This window comes from Hemitrygon akajei, chromosome 16, assembly GCF_048418815.1.
Source record: "Hemitrygon akajei chromosome 16, sHemAka1.3, whole genome shotgun sequence".
In the NCBI taxonomy this organism is placed as follows: Eukaryota; Metazoa; Chordata; class Chondrichthyes; order Myliobatiformes; family Dasyatidae; genus Hemitrygon; species Hemitrygon akajei.
Genome location: NC_133139.1, coordinates 48,583,354 through 48,600,615, shown reverse-complemented (window position 1 = coordinate 48,600,615; position 17,262 = coordinate 48,583,354). Strand labels below are relative to the sequence as shown.

Sequence of the window (17,262 nt, the reverse complement as noted above, 5' to 3'; positions counted from 1 at the left end):
TGTCTATGTCATGCAGGGTGCAGTCTTGAACTAGTCCTGTTTCACCTGTATTTTGCTCATACTACTTTAATTTTTCCCATCCATAAACCTGCCTAAACTTAGTAATTGTACCCACTATACCACTTTCCTGGTAGCTCATCCCATAAAAGCTACCTGTGTTAAATCAGAACATATTAACCTTATTGAAATTCTTTTGACACTGCGTAATTTGCTGCTAAGTTTTAAACTGGAGTGGGGTTAGATTTACTCAGTCGGTGGAGAGGAAGTGGCTACCTGAATTTGAAGTGGTTGACCTGTGGTTTGGATCTTTCGATTTGTGCCAAAGGAAGCTTTTGGGGAAGCGAGTGCTCAGTGTTGTGGAATATCCGGGTATCTGTCCAGCATGCAAGTGCCATTACAAAGAAGGCACAGTAGTGCCTCAAAATTGTGTGCAGATTTGATATGTCATGAAAAACTTTGTCAGACTTTACAGATGTGCTGTGGAGAGTATACTGACCATTTGCATCATGGTCTGCTATGGGAACATCAATGCCCTTGAACAGAAAAGCCTACAAAAAGTGGATACAGCCCAGCCCATCACACCATTGAGCACACCTACACAGGCAAAGCGCTCTTCACCAATGAGCACATCTACAAAGAGTGCTGTCGCAGGAAAGTAGCATTTATCATCAAAGACCCCCACCATCCAGGCCATGCTGTCCTTGCTGCTCCCATCAAGGAAGGAGGTACAGGAGCCAGACCACGAGTTTCAGGAATAATTATTACTTTTAAACCATAAGGCTCTTGAACCAGGGGAGATAACTTCACTCATCCCAAACCTGAACTAAGTCCACAACCTGTGGCTTTCTAAGGACTCTACAACTCTATGTGCTAGGTCTAGATGCTCTTTCTTTGATTGATGCTACTTTCCTGTGACAGTGTTCCTTGTGAGTGTGCTCAGAGGTGAAGGACTTTATCTGTGATGGATTGGGCTGTATCCACTATTTGTAGGACTTCCCACTCAAGGCCATTGGCGTTTCCATACCAAGCCGTGATGCAACCAGTCGATGTACGCTCCATTGTGCATCTAGAAAAGCTTGTCGAAGTTGTAGATGTCATGTTGAATCTTCTAACTTGTAAGAAAGTAGAGGTGCTGTGGGAAGAGTGCCATTACAGTTGTGTCCTATTTTTATCACAGTGACCAAAACTGTACACAATATTTTAGGTGGGTCTTATAAAGCTATCTACCTGTTGTCACCTTGAGAGATTTTGGGAATTTTACACTGTCCTTTATTCCTCAAAGCCCCATTATTACCTTCTAAAATGCACCACCTTGCACTTATCTGGATTAAACTCCATCTGCTGTTGTTCTGCCCAATTTACCAGCTGGTTAAACTTTATCGTAAAATAATTCTTCTCCCAATCCATAACACTATTTTCTGTAAACACGTTAATCATACCTCCTACAGGTCCTAACATTAATGCATTTAGTAAAGGTCCTAATACTGATTTTTCTGGCTTCCAATTGCCCAAGTAAACAGCATGTAGATAGAACATAGAACAATACAGCACAGAACAGTACAGGCCCTTCAGCCCACAATGTTGTGCCGACCCTTAAACCCTGCCTCCCATATAACCCCCCACCTTAAATTCCTCCATATACCTGTCTAGTAGTCTCTTAAATTTCACTAGTGTATCTGTCTCCACCACTGACTCAGGCAGTGCATTCCACGCACCAACTACTCTCTGAGTAAAAAAACCTTCCTCTAATATCCCCCTTGAACTTTCCACCCCTTACCTTAAATCCATGTCCTCTTGTATTGAGCAGTGGTGCCCTGGGGAAGAGGTGTTGGCTGTCCACTCTATCTATTCCTCTTTTTAAGAAAGGAGGGAGGGAGAAAACAGAGAACTATCGACCTGTCAGCCTGACATCGGTGGTGGGAAAGATGCTAGAGTCCATTATTAAGGATGAAATAGTGGCATATCTAGATAGCAGTGATAGGATTGGGCCGAGCCAGCATGGATTTACCAAGGGTAAATCATGCTTGACTAATCTGTTGGGAGTTTTTCGAGGATGTAACCAGGAAGTTAGACGGGGGAGATCCAGTGGATGTAGTGTACCTCGATTTTCAGAAGGCATTTGATAAGGTCCCACATAGAAGATTGGTGGGCAAAATCAAAGCTCAGGGCATTGGGAGGAAGGCATTGACATGGATAGAAAACTGGTTGGCAGATAGAAAGCAAAGGGTAGCGGTGAATGGGTGTTTCTCGGAATGGCAGGTGGTGACTAGTGGGGTGCCACAGGGCTCGGTATTGGGACCACAGCTGTTTACCATTTACGTTAACGATTTGGATGAAGGCATAGAAAATAACATCAGCAAATTTGCTGATGATACTAAGCTGGGTGGCAGTGTGACATGTGATGAGGATGTTAGGAGAATTCAGGGTGACTTGGATAGGCTGGGTGAGTGGGCAGATACTTGGCAGATGGCGTTTAATGTGAATAAGTGTGAGATCATCCACTTTGGGAGTAAGAACAGGAAGGCAGATTATTATCTGAACGGTGTAGAGTTGGGTAAGGGAGAAATACAAAGAGATCTCGGAGTCCTTGTTCATCAGTCACTGAAGGTGAATGAGCAAGTGCAGCAGGCAGTGAAGAAGGCTAATGGAATGTTGGCCTTTATTACAAAGGGAATTGAGTACAAGAGCAAAGAAATCCTCTTGCATTTGTACAGAGCCCTGGTGAGACCACACCTGGAGTATTGTGTACAGTTTTGGTCTCCAGGGTTAAGGAAGGACATCCTGGCTGTAGAGGAAGTGCAGCGTAGATTCACGAGGTTAATTCCTGGGATGTCTGGACTGTCTTACGCAGAGAGGTTAGAGAGACTGGGCTTGTACACGCTGGAATTAAGGAGATTGAGAGGGGATCTGATTGAAAGATATAAGATTATTAAGGGATTGGACAAGATAGAGGCAGGAAATATGTTCCAGATGCTGGGAGAGTCCAGTACCAGAGGGCATGGTTTGAGAATAAGGGGTAGGTCATTTAGGACAGAGTTAAGAAGAAACTTCTTCTCCCAGAGAGTTGTGGGGGTCTGGAATGCACTGCCTCGGAAGGTAGTGGAGGCCAATTCTCTGGATGCTTTCAAGAAGGAGCTAGATAGGTATCTTATGGTTAGGGGAATCAAGGGATATGGGGACAAGGCAGGAACCGGGTATTGATAGTAATTGATCAGTCATGATCTCAAAATGGCGGTGCAGGCTCAAAGGGCCGAATGGTCTACTTCTGCACCTATTGTCTATTGTCTATATCTTGTACACCTCTATTGTGACTCCCCTCATCCTCCTCCTCTCCAGAGAGTAAAGCCCTAGCTCCCTTAATCTCTGATTATATCCATACTCTCTAAACCAGGCAGCATCCTGATAAATCTCCTCTGTACCCTTTCCAATGCTTCCACATCCTTGATGCTGAGTCAACTTTTGCCAGGCCCTGTCTGATGATGTGGAAATTAAGTCACCCACTCCAGCCAATTCAGACCAAGTCCATTTCCATTATTATGTTGCTGCATCACTGCCCGGTATGGAGCTTCCGACACACAGATGACAGGAGGATGTCAGCTTCATCACAGGTACAGTTCTCTGCACCATCTAGGATATCTTCAATAGGCAGTGCCTCAAGGAGGTGGCATCTATCTTAGGAATCCTTAACCATTTTCCTGAAAACCTACACGAAGGGTCTCAGCCCGAAATGTCGACATCGCTTCTCCCTGTAGATGCTGCCTAGCCTGCTGTGTTCCACCAGCATTTTGTGTGTGTTGTTGACTAAATGATTTATGAAGTTTCTGCCCCTATCTTTGGATTTCTAAACGATCCATTAACTATCTCAATTTTTCACCATTTATTTATTTTTGCGATTTATAGATCCCTATATCTCAGTATTATACTGCTGCTGCAAAACACATTTCACTTTGCATAAGTCAGTGGTAATAAATCTGATTATTTTCTATCTAAAAAGCACTCCTCATTAACAACTCAGTGCCCCTACCATCACTCTCAATTTATTACCCGGTAGATTTTAATAATAGTCATTGATTTTTGTCCTAATGTCCACCTTGGCTCAGTATGAATATCCTTAGGAGGGTTGCAGATCCAAATGCAATTTGAGGGCTTGCTGATTGCCAATACTGCAGTGGTGTACTGAGGGGAAGCAGATCTGCTGGAGTGGTCATCTGCTGGGCACCAGAATTAACCCAGGTCTAGCCATTGATGTGAAGGAGCTGGTACTGGAGAAAGAGGAGAGAGTTCTCCTGCCTGAATGTTGGATCCAGGCTCAATATAACCATAAAAGAATATAATTATTTTGGAGTTCTTCATTGGGTACTTCATCTGAGTGCCATGAACACCATTTTCTAAACCGTGTTGATAGTAAAGTACTTCGGACATCCTGGGGTTGTGAAAGGCACCATATGAATGCTGTCTTTAATGTGACCACTTGAAGACTGGGTGGAGATGAATCCATGGCCAGATCAGCCATGATCGTATTGAATGGCAGAGCAGGCTTGGCGGGCCAGATGGCCTACTCCTGCTCCTATTTCTTATGTATGTCGTGTGTGTGGAAGGTTAGTACCTGTTGGGTGAAGGTGGCTGATCAGGACTCTGAGGGTTTGTCACTGGAAGGCAAGTCAGCATATCAGGCTAGGACATGATCCACCACTGAGAACTGGAGTTTATAGCAGAGGTTCATGGTTCTTGATGAGTAAGCAAATCAAAGGTTATGGGGAGAAGGCAGGAGAATAGTCTTGAGTGGGAAAATAAATCAGCCATGATCAAATGGTGGAGCAGACTAATTGGCCAAGAGGCCCGATTCTGCTTCTACATCTTGTGGTCTAATATCATGGTAGGACACCTCACTCACCATAGCAGAGTCCACAAAGGAGGAGTGCAGACCTTGGTCTCAAGTCTCTTCTGTCTGAGAAGTAGCTGTTGATCTTGCAGAAGGAACTGTACTCCTGTAAGTGGCTTACCTGGCCAACTGGCAACCCAGTTTCAATGGTGCTGGTTTCTTGCTTCTCAAACACCTGATGAAAGGATGAAAGAGAACTTCCTGGGTTACATAACCTGCATCATTCATCATCCAGCCAATGAGAAAAGGCAGCAGTCAGAGGTGAGGGGTGTCAGATGAGGTTTCCTTGTGTTATCAAGCGGGACTGATAAACCTAAAGCAAATTATTGAAAGGAGATAGAATTCCTGAAGATTTCCATCAGATGTGTTCAGTTGCTGCACACCAGCTGTGAGTTACTATTCTGTATTTGAGCTCAGTACATTACAAAGAATGTGGACATCAACTAAAGTTCTAAACTCAGGAATGGAGCATCAGATTCTTTAAATAAATTGTGATAGGAAAATCCACAGGATCAGAATCAAGTGATCCAGGAAAGTTGGGGAAGGCCAAATCCAAGGAAATCAATGAGATCAAGATCACCAAATCCAGGGAAATCAATGGGACCACTGTCACTGGATCTAGGAGAATCAATGGGACCAGGGGTTAAGGACAAAGATCAACCAAGCCAGGTCACAATACATGGAGTGTTAGGGCTGAGGATGGGCTTATAAACAGAGGTGGTATGCAGTGAGCCTGCTAGCAAGGCGAGGTGAGGAAAGGGAAAAATTTTAGTTAACAGGATGAGCTGCAATGTAAAAAGTGGGCAAAATTGAAAAGGATGATGAATGTAGGACTGAAGGTGCTATATTTGAATGCGTGCTGTATACAAAATAAGGTAGATGAGCTTGTAGCATAGTTACAAGGTGGCATGTATGATGTGGGCATCTCTGAGTTGTGGCTGAAGAAGATTATAGATGGGGGCTTAATGTCCAAGGATACACACTGGATTGAAAGGAATGGAGTTAGGCAAAGGTGGTGGGGTTGCTCTGTTGATTTAAAAAATGGAATCAAAACCTTAGAAAGAAGTGACATCGGATCGAAAGGCATAGAATCATTGTGGGTCGAGCTAAGAAACTGCAAAGGTAAAAAGGCCCTGATGGGAGTTCTATACAGACCTCCAAACAGTAGTAAGGATGTGGTTTTAAAATTACAATGGGAGATAGAAAATGCATGTCAAAGGGCCAATGTTACAATAGTCATGGGGAATTTCAATATGCAGGTAGATTGGGAAAAATCAAGTTGGTGCTGGATCTCAAGAGGGAGAATTAGTAGAATGCATATGAGATGGCTTTTTGGAGCAACTTGTGCAACAAACTGGAATTGATTAGAGAGCTTAAGGTAACCCTTGGGGGGGGGGGGGGAAGTGAGCATAATATGATAGAATGCACCCTACAACGTGAGGAGAAGCTAAAGTCAAATGTTATCAGTATGGCAGTGGAGTAAAGGGAATTAGAGCCATGCGAGAGGAGCTGGCCAAAATTGATTGGAAGACAACACTAGCAAGGATGCTAGTGGAGTAATGGCTGGAATTTCTGGGAGCAATTTTGAAGGCGCTGGATAGATGCATCCCAAAGAAGTATTCTTTGGCAGGATCAAGCCAAAGTAGGTATAAAATAGAGTAAAAATTGGTGGTAAGTTAAAGGATTGGGAAGCTTTTAAAAAAAAATCAACAGCAAGCAACTAAAGTCATAAAGAAGGAAAAGATGGAATATGAAGCTAAGCTAGTCAATAATAATTAGAGAGGATATCAAAGGCTCCTTCGGGTATCTAAAGAGCAAAATAGAGGTGAGGGTAGATATCAGATTGCTAAAAAAATGATGCTAGAGAGGTGGTAATGGGGGACATGACAAATTGCAGATGAACTGAATAACTATTTTGCATTACCCTTCACTAGCAGTATGCCAGAGATTCAAGAGTGTCATGGATAGAAGTGAGTGATGTTGCCATTACTAGGGAGAAGGTGCTTGATAAACTGAAAGGTCTGAATGTAAATAAGTCACTTGGATCTGAAAGGATTGGCTGAAGAGATTGTGTAGGCATTAGTAATGATCTTTTGAGAATCAATATATTCTGGCATGGTTCTGGAGGACTGGAATATTGTAAACAACATTCTACTCTTCAAGAAACGAGAAAGGCAGAAGAAAGGAAATTATAGGCCAGTTAGTCTGACCTCAGTGGTTGTGGAGATGTTGGAGTCGATTTGTTAAGGATGTGGTTTCAGGGTACTTGGAGGCACATGATAAAATGAGCCAAAAGTCAGCATGATTTCCTTAAGAGAAAATATTGGCTGACTAATCTGTTGGAATGCATTTGAAGAATTAACAAGAAGAATAGACAAATGATAGTCAGTAGATGTTGCGTACTTGGATTTTCAGAAGGCCTTTGACAAGGTGCCACACATGAGGCTGCTTAACAAGTTAAGAGCTCATGGTATTAAATATACTGGCTGGATAGAGCATTGGCTAATTGGCAGGTGGCAGAGTGAGAATAAAGGGAACCTTTTCTGGTTGGCTGCTGGTAACTAGTGGTGTTCCACAGGGGTCTGTGTTGGGACCACTTCTTTTTACATTAGTGCCTATAAAAAGTATTCACTCTCCACCCACAGAAGTTTTCATGTTTGATTGTTTTACAACATTGAATCAGAGTGGATTTAATTTGGCTTTTTTGACACCGATCAACAGAAAAAGATTCTTTGGTATCAAAATGAAAAACAAATTTCTACAAATCTAAATTAATTACAAATATAAAATACAAAATAGTTAATTGTATAAATATGTATTTCCTTTTACCATGATACACCAAATCATCACTGGTGCAGCCAATTGGTTTTAGAAGTCACATAATTAGTTAAATGGAGATCACCTGTGTGCAGTCAAGGTGTTTCAATTGATTGTAGTAAAAATACACCTGTATCTGCTGGTGAGTTAGTATCCTGGCAAAAAGTACACCCTGAAGATTCAAGCAACTCTGTGAAAAGGTTATTGAAAAGCACAAGTCAGGGAGATGTATAGAAAATTTTTTTACAAGTCACTGAATATCCCTTAGAGTACAGCCATCAATCATCAAGAAATGGAAAGAATATGGCACAGCTATAAAGCTGTCTAGAGCATGATATCCTCAAACTGAGTGACTGTACAAGAAGGGACTAGTGAGAGAGGCCACCAAGTGATCTATGACAACTCTGGAGGATTTATAGCTTCAGTGGCTGAGGTGGGGGAGACTACGCATACAACAACTGTTGCCCGGGTGCTTCACCAGTCGCAGCTTTATGGAAGAGTTGCAAAGAGAAAGCCACTGTTGGGTGTGGTGGTGGGGTGGAGGGGGTAACTCACATGAAATCTCGGCTACAGTTTGCCAGAAGGCATATGAGAGACTCTGAAGTCAGCTGGAAGAAGGTTCTATGGTATGATGAAACCAAATTTGAGGTTTCTGGCCATCAGACTAAACGTTATTATTGGCATAAGCCAAACACCACACATCATCAATAACACACCATCCCTACCGTGAAGCATGGTGGTGACTGCATCATGCTGTGGGGATGCTTCACTGCAGCAGGCCCTGGAAGGGTTGTGAAGGAAGAGGATAAAATGAATGCAGCAAAATACAACAAAATCCTGGAGGAAAACCTGATGCACACTGCAAGAGAACTGTAACTTAGGAGAAGATGTGTTTTCCAGCAAGACGATGACCACAAGTATAAAGCCAAAGCCATACAGAAATAGCTTAAAAACAAAAAAGTTAATGTCCTGGAGTGGCCAAGTCAGAGTTCACATCTCAATTCAATTGAGAATTGGTGGCTGGACTTGGAAAGAGCTGTTCACTCACAATCTATGCAATCTAACAGCTTGAGCATTTTGTAAAGAAGAATGGAGAAAATTGCATTGTCCAGACGTGCAAAGCTGATAGATCTATCTATCTAGAGGCTGTATATGCTGCCAAAGATGCATTTACTAAATACTGACTTGAACAGGGTGAATAATTATGCAATCAATTATTTTGTATTTAATAATTGTAATAGACTAATTTGTAGAAATTTATTTTGACTTTGACATGAAAGATTCTGCTTCTGTTGATTAATGTCAAAAAAGTGAAATTAAATCCATTGCAATTCAATGTTGTAAAACAATAAAACATGAAAACTTCCGGGAAGGGGGTGTGGGTGAATATTGCTTATAGCCACTTTATAGATCAATGATTTGTGTGAAGGAATAGAAAGCTCTGTGGCCCAGTTTGTGGATGATACCAAGATAGGTGGAGTGGCAAGTAGGGCTGAGGAAGCAGGGAGTCTGCAGAAGGTAGACAAATTAGGAGAATGGATGGCAGATGGAATACAGTGTCAGGAAGTGTCATGCACTTTGGTAGAAGAAATAAAAGCACAGACTATTTTCAAAATGGAGAGAAAATTTAAAATTCTGAGTTGCAAAGGGACTTGGGGGTCCTCATTCAGGATTCCCTAAGGGTTAATTTGCAGGTTGAGACAGTGCTGAGGAAGGCAAATGCAATGTTGGCATCATTTTGAGAGGGTTAGAATACAAAAGCAAGGGTGTCATGTTAAGGCTTTATAAGGCGCTGGTGCTGCCTTATTTGGAGTATCTGAGCAGTTTGGGTCCCTTAGAAAGGATGTCCTTACGTTGGAGAGGGTTCAAAGCAGGTTCACAAAAATGATTCTGCAACTGAAAGGCTTATCATATAAGGAGAGCTTAAGCTTGTACTCACCAGAATCGAGAAGAATGAGGGGGTAATCTCATTGAAACCTATCGAATTTTGAAAGGCTGATAGAGCAGAGTTGCAGAGGGTGTTTCCTATGGTGGGGTAGTCTAATACTAGAGGACACAGCCTCAGAATATAGGGATGAACATTTAGAACAGAGATGAGGAGGAACTTTAGCCAGAGAGTGGTGAATTTGTGGATTTTGTTGCCACAAATGACTGTGGAGGCCAACTAATTGGGTACATTTAAGGCAGAGGTTGATAGATTCTTGATTAGTCAGGGCATGAAGGGAGGGAGAAGGTGGGAGATTGGGTCTGCCATAATGAAATGGTGGAGCAGTCTCTGGGCCAAATGGCCTAATTCTGCTTCTGTGTCTTATGGACTTACTTTCCCATCTGTGGGAATTTGCAAAGCTGCACACATCTAACACATGGTTAGTCCTGAACATTTAGATATTAAAGCATCTGCAAAACTGGAGACACATTTACCCAGAAAACCAGCAACGGTGATAATCAGTCAAACACTACTGGGAGGAATTTGGATGGGTTCCTGATCCCATTTTCAGTTGAACTTTAAATTTTGTTTGAAATCTTGCTCTAGATTTACTCACATTAATGCACTCCATTTAACCACATCTAGATTTTATTTTTGATTGCTATACATTTTTGCATATTGAATTTCACATTGATTCAAATAATGAAATACAGTTGACTCCACCTAGGAGCATGGGAGCTCCATGACTTTTATTTTTAAAATGTTGTTCTTTTTCCATTATGGTCTGATGCAAGCATCAAATGAAACGCTGTGTTTTAGAGACCTTTCTGCCATTGGGCAGACACTCACTCTGTGTCAATCCCTGATTAGAAGTGAAATGAACAAGCTCTTGTGCTGAATCATGTCAGTGGTGCAGGTTGCCAGCATTATCCAATAATGTCCTGTTAGTTGTTGAAAGTTGATAGATCAGCTCTATCTGTGAAAGAGGAGACCTGGGAGCGAGCTGTATGCATAGCCGATATTCTGCTAGGACTTGCCACTCATTCTGTTGGCGTGTGCTCCTAAAGGGAGTGAACTGTATTGCATTCCTCATACAACCTTCCCTCTCAAAAAAAAAACTCTGTAGGCATCGAATTCATCCTGTAGGATTTGCTTAGATTCTGTAACATAGAGCAAACATTGTACAGCATGTATAACTCATCCTGTACAAGTCCAGAGACTATGATTTACCAAGTAAGCATTTGGACACCTCAGTTAGCTTTACTGAAGTGTGTGGGTGTGTGGGTGAAGAGCACACCACAACTCAAGAGTAAATATAAGATGTCATAACAAAAATATATGCATTACATTTTCTTTTTTCAATGGCAACTTAGAGTTCTGTTTTTTAAAAAAAAACAAAGCCTTCATTTTAAAACAAAGTTAGACAAACATTTGCAATTTATAATTAAAGCATTCTGTGTGCACCTTTGTATGGTTTACGAACAGGAATCCTTTATCCGGTTAATGCTGTAAGATAGTCTTTTGGACAATATGCTGTTTGAAAGCTCCTAAAGAATCCATTGATATGCCATAGGATTTTGGAATGGGGTGTGATAGAGAAGAAATTGATAAGGGTTTCCATCTTTACAACATAGCTCATACCAGCACTCAACAACTAAGAACACAGACTAGTTACAAAGGCTAACTTCCGACACGTGATGGAAATCTGCACTCAGAATGATATTTGCCTCTCTGGTACAGAGAGCCGTAGCCTCAAGTCTCAGAAATCCATTAGCGCACGAGAGACATAGCGCACAACTCTTCGAGGAAGTGCGTGTTATGCTTACACGTGCTACACTTGGGAATTTGTGTGAGAATGCTAGTGCCACAGGCTCCTGGAATGTGTTTGAATAAAATGGGACTACTTTATTCTTCTAATGAGCATGCTCAATGGTATAAAGTCCAATGGAGCCTATCACATCCTTGTTGTTGGGGCAATTGCTCAATGAAGTCCATAACATGGCTAATGCCATTCCCAAGGCAATGTGTTTAAAAATAGATATATATATGTATATTGTATATATATATGAATTTTCCATTACAGTTCAAGCAGAGCAATAAAGTTGTGAAATTATTTTAAGGGAAATTTGATTGTCTTGTAATTGAACCAGTGAAGCAACTCTCATTGTGATGGGGTCTTTGGTACATGTGAAATCACGGAGCAATTAAAAGTGACTGCTGAGAATAGTGGTCAAATGAGTTCCTTTCTGTCTGCATTCTCCCTCTCTCCCACAGGCAACTTCAGGGACTTGGCACTGGAGCAGAGAGATGTGTGTCCTTCAACAACATAGTCTTAGGATATCTATGATCAGGCTGGCGTGGGTTCAGAACCGATTACAAATCAAAGTTTGCTGCACCCTACTCTTTAATCTGGAGGAATGGTTGATTCAGAGGATTTGTAGTGGGTACTTTCACTTACTACAGCTGAACAGTCCTCACCTAAATGATGCCATTGCAAATGGCCTCTGGTTTCATGTTGTTGGAGGTTAGTTAGTGATGTAAAATCTTCCAGACAGGTTTCAGTAAAGTAATAAACACACAATGTCATTTAACAGCTTTCATAATGTTCTGCAATCAGCTAGAGAACATGCACAGAAAAAATAAAATGGTCCCACTGTTACACATCAAATATTGAGAGTTGTGCATGGTGACTGGCAGTGTATAAGATATGTTGATTTGACTTATATGTGACATAGAAAAGTGTATTCAAATTAGGGATGCAATGATTCAGAAAATCCAGTTTAGATAACTTTGTAGAGTTGCTAAGATATTTCAGGTATAGTTTTGATGTGGGAATTGCAAAAAAAAAAATTCAGAATTCAGCATGTATGTAAGCAAGGTATTCTTTAATTCTGTGGTCTGTTAAACAGACAGTGATTTAAAAGTTTGATTATAGATTAATCAGATCACCCTATGACAAAGCGGAACAACCTAGTTTTTCACCTTAGATGCTGAAATGATCAGGATTAGAGATTCCTGTTTGTATAAATGAGTTCCTGCAGTGACCACTAAACCTGAGGTTTGAACAAGAATTAAAGTGACCTTGTGACAAAAAAATTGAGCTTCAGGTCTCTCAGAAGGTGGCTGGCTTTGAACTCAACAGAAGGGCTGTTTCCCAGGACCAGTGATGTTGATTTTCCTTCATCTATTCAAAGTTTTCACAGAAAATAGCTGCTCTCCCTTCTATAGGACATTTCAGCTCTTCTGAAAACTTAATTATGATTCAAAATGATCAAAGATCAATATTTATTTTTGCTTATTCAGATGATTTAAGGCATCATATATAACATCAAGTTAGAAAAACCAAACTAAGTGGTCCCTGGTTCAATGAAAGATGGACATAATTTGAAGGAAGAGCAGGAAGAAACACTATGGATGTGGTCCAGTGTTTGTCCTGGACCAGATGACAGAACATAAAACTGGAAGTTGACCGCCACAATAACTTTTGAACATTTTATTCTTAGCTCGTATGTCCCCGCCCCACCATTGCTGAATTGTTTGGCTTTATTTCAGGGATTGTCATACTGAAATAAAACTCTATTTTCAGTAATGAAGATACACCATGAATTATCTACAGTAGACTTATTACTGCTTTACTAACTCTGTTATACATAAAAGCTGAATTTAAACGTTCATTTGCGTACATCTCTTAGTTTCTCCCATTCTGCCTCCTTTGCTCTTCTGCCATTTCTTAAAATTTTAGTTTTTCTTATTTAGCTACTGTATACCTTTACAAGTGTCGATCTGTATATTAGCATATGCCTTTTGATGAGCTACCCTAGAGGGAAAAAAAATACTTTTCTCTGGCTGACTACTGAAGGAGACCTTTTAGCCAATTGAAAACTTGAGGGCAATAGGATGAGATTATGAAGAATGACCAGATTTTCAAACGGGGAACACTATGGCGATTGGGAAAGCACCCTGCCCTACTGCTTGACCAAGTGCAATTTCAAGGGTCAATTGCAACTCTCTGTACTGCCCAATTTTTTTTTTAATGCAGCTTCTGCTGTTGATAAATTTAACGGGCTATCACAATGTTGTTATGACATCATCAAGGAAATGTAAGTGGGGTGTAGCTGATTTGGAAGAGATGTTTTGGACAATCCTCAGCAAATTAGCTTTCATATTTTTAACCATGTTGATTAAATGTATATAAAACTGCAGGTGTTTGAGATATCATGATGAATTGGCTGTGATCCTTGCATCCCCAATTAAAAGCACGTGTTAGAAGACATGAAGACTATGGACATATAACATTCCAACTGTACATTAGAGTAATAACAGCACATAATCACATCACAATGCAACACTGACAACGCTGTTTCTCCTTGAGATCCTTTGTATCATCGACTGCCTCCTTCTCCTTCCCACCTGGCTTCTCCTCGGAGGCCGGGGGCTCGGCTGCTGTGCCGTTGGGTGGGGCCTGGCCTGTCACCACCCGCTCGCTCTTGGCGTCACCATCCTCAATTACCACCAGCTCTGCTTTCCCTGTACCGTCATAGCCCAGGACCTTCTTGGTCTCGTTCTCATCCTCCACATCCTGGTATCCCATGAAAATCATGGTCACTGGCTGGTCTTTGCTGGGCTCTGCACCATCTCCGGGCATTTTCTGAAGGATTTTAAGATTTTCACCGGCTATCCTGTCTGCCTGCCACTTTCCTGGTGACTGACTGTTGGCCTCCAGTTGAACAGAAGGTCCTTTCCCCTCAGGAACCACAGCTTTGCTGTAGTCTGTCACCTTGTCTGCCTTCTGCATGAGCTCATCGACCTCTGTGGTGCTCAGGAGATGGACTCCATTTTCCGCTGCTCCATCACCCTTGCGTACTTCATGGATCACCTTGAGATCATCTTCGTAGACCTTGACACCTTGCTGGTGGAGGTTTTTGGGAGATACGCTGGAGGTGGACAAAACCTTAGTCTCTCCTGTCACATTGTCCTTCTCCACAGTAATTTCCACTGCAAACATTGCTGGCCAACAGTAAAGGAGCAGTATATTAGCAAATGAGAGAAGAATGTGTAAAACTGCCCTCAATGACTAGATAACCATTGCACCAATGTTATTGAAAACTACGTCCATTCTTGTTATCAGTGCTGGAAGTGGAGTTGTGTGGGTACTACCTACCTACCAAGGGTCTACAAGCAATAGTCTGGAGGGAATAAACTACATGAAGTGTAAGTATCACTAAAAGCCTGTCCTGGTCCAACCACATCGGCACAATGGTCAGGAAAACACACCAGTGCCTCTACTTCCTGAGAAGGCTTTGGAAATTTGGCATGTCGCTGTTGACCCTCATTAATCTTTATAGATACACCATGGAAAGCATCTTGTTCAGATGCCACTACTCTGCCTGAGACAAGTAACCGCAGAAAGTCCTGGACATAGCCTAGTCCAGCCTCCCCTCCATGGACGCTGTCTACACTTTATACTGCCTTGTGGGAAAGAAACCTCTCCCACTCCAGACATTCACTCTTCTCTCCTCTTCCATCAGACAGGCTTGAAAACCCAGATCATTAAGGCTGAGGAACAGATTCTAAACTGTTATTATAAGACTTCCGAATGGACCTCCAGTACAATGAAGATGAACTCCTGACCTCACAATCTACTTTGCCATGACCCTTGCACCTGATTGCCTGCCTGTACTGCACTTTGTTACTGCTCTCCCCTTGTACTACCTCAGTGTATCGATGTCTGTAATGATCTGTATGGATGGCGTACAGAACCAAGTTTCTCACTGCATCTCAGCATGTGACAATAATCAACCAATTACCCGTCACAAGTGGAAGGGGACCTTTTGCTGTTTAATTGTGACAGCAGCAGTACTGTTGCTTCAGTCTTCACTGGGAGAATCCATCTCTCATTCCTGATGTGGACCTTTCCACTAGCTTACACATCAGCAGAGCCTGTTAGAATCACAGTCACAGAGTCCTATGGCACAGAAATAGAAATAGAATAGGTCTTTGGCCCATCTAGTCCATGCCAACTTGATCTTTTGCCTAGTCCCTCTCCCTGCACCTAGGCCATATCCCTCCAAACCCCTCTTATCTGTTTGCCTTTCCAAATGTCTCTTAAACTGTCCGCCTGAGAACCTTAAAAAAGGTTCTTACCGTAGATCCTACCAGAGCTAAACTGCTGTTTGTTGTATCTATCTGAATAGTGGGCACAATGAGTGGCATCACTCACTGACTGAGGTTCATTATAATAAACATCAGAGCTCGCTCAGGTGAAAAGTTGTCACACCTGTGCAGAGACTTTCATGAACACAGGGCTTTCCAAGTACTTCACTGTCAGTGACCATTCAGTGTTGTAAAGTCAGAAAGATAGTAGCTGGTTATACACAACGACATCCCACCATGGACCATCAAATTGCAACAACTACCCAGGTGGCTCAGCAGCATCTCCATGGGCGCCAGCTTGGCCCATGAACATTCCCTGTGGTCCATCACCCTTTGCCAAGCTAGGACACAGGGTTGGGTGGTGGGGGGTGCTTTAGTATTTGAAGGAAAAAAGGGTTAATCAGATCTGTGGCTTGGGTGGGGATAGAAGTTGGAAATGATATTCCCTATTCAACTTTTTAAACCCACATTCCATAGGGATCGCCTTATCCTCCTTTGATTGTTCCATCATCATTCTCTTTTCCTTTATACCTTCTCTGGCCCATTCTACACTGAGTTCTCACTGTCTACTGTCTTACTGTCTGCTGATCTTGTACTCCTGGGGCCATTGTGTGTGGTAAGCATCTACTGTTCTTCTGAGTCCACTCCCCTGGCGTCTGCCCCAACATGGATTGTGGAGTATCCATCGTGGGTGTGTGGCTGGAACCAGGACCGGGATTGGGAATAGCAGGGATTAAGAATCAGTGGGAGCCAGGATCCTGAGTGAGGACATGGGGTATACATGGAGCCAAAATTCCAAGTGCATGTATATGAGTTCAAATGCTGATAATGTTGTCTTGCCCATGGAGCTGCCCATAGGCTGCTGTAAGTCACCGCAGCCTATAGTGCCTGTGCCAGTGGCCCTGTGGTGTTGGTGTTTATTTTGTTTTCAGTGTGAAGTCTATGCTCTCATGCTGGTGCCTGCTGGCCTGGCCGTTCTCTTTTCTCTCTTCTACTTGCTGGAGAAGAAACAGGAGCTTGAAATTCGTGACAATCAGAGTGAAGAATGGCTTTTTCCTCCCTGCTATCAGGCTCCTGAACTATTCACCTCTCTAATGTCCCCTTCCCAATGGTGCTGTTGCATTCTGAAATCCGTGATTTGACCTCTTCCGTTACTGTCACTTTAGCATTTCTTTTTGCACGACCTCAGTTTGCACTACTGTCTCTGCACTGTTCTTCTGATTTGCGATTGTTGTTGTATTTAATATTACCATGTACACTGTGAGCTTCACACAAGCAAGGAATTTTATTGCACCATGACGGTACGCTAAACCGAATGTAAACCTGGTGAGCATGTTATCAGCTGTGGGCTTTCCTTGCTGTTCTGCACAATCACCAGATGGTGGCAGCAGCCGCCATCACAACTGCAGCAGAAACTGAGAAGCAGAGTGGACTTTAAACCAGTGGGCAGAGACCTGGTCAGTCAGCATCAGCTGAACAGCAG

The 17,262-nt window shown here is 42.3% G+C and overlaps 1 protein-coding gene across 4 annotated transcripts in view; it reads right to left on the bottom strand.

Annotated features, from left to right (window-relative positions):
* Positions 1–10,256: 10,256 nt before the first annotated feature.
* palm1a (paralemmin 1a) overlaps positions 10,257–17,262 on the bottom strand; it is a 250,110-nt gene continuing 243,104 nt past the window's right edge. For all 4 annotated transcript variants that reach the window (XM_073068837.1, XM_073068838.1, XM_073068836.1 and 1 more), the window contains one exon: positions 10,257–14,633. In XM_073068837.1, the coding sequence (XP_072924938.1) occupies positions 13,957–14,633 (677 nt within the window). In that variant the 3' untranslated portion in view covers positions 10,257–13,956. The remainder of the gene's footprint in view (positions 14,634–17,262) is intronic.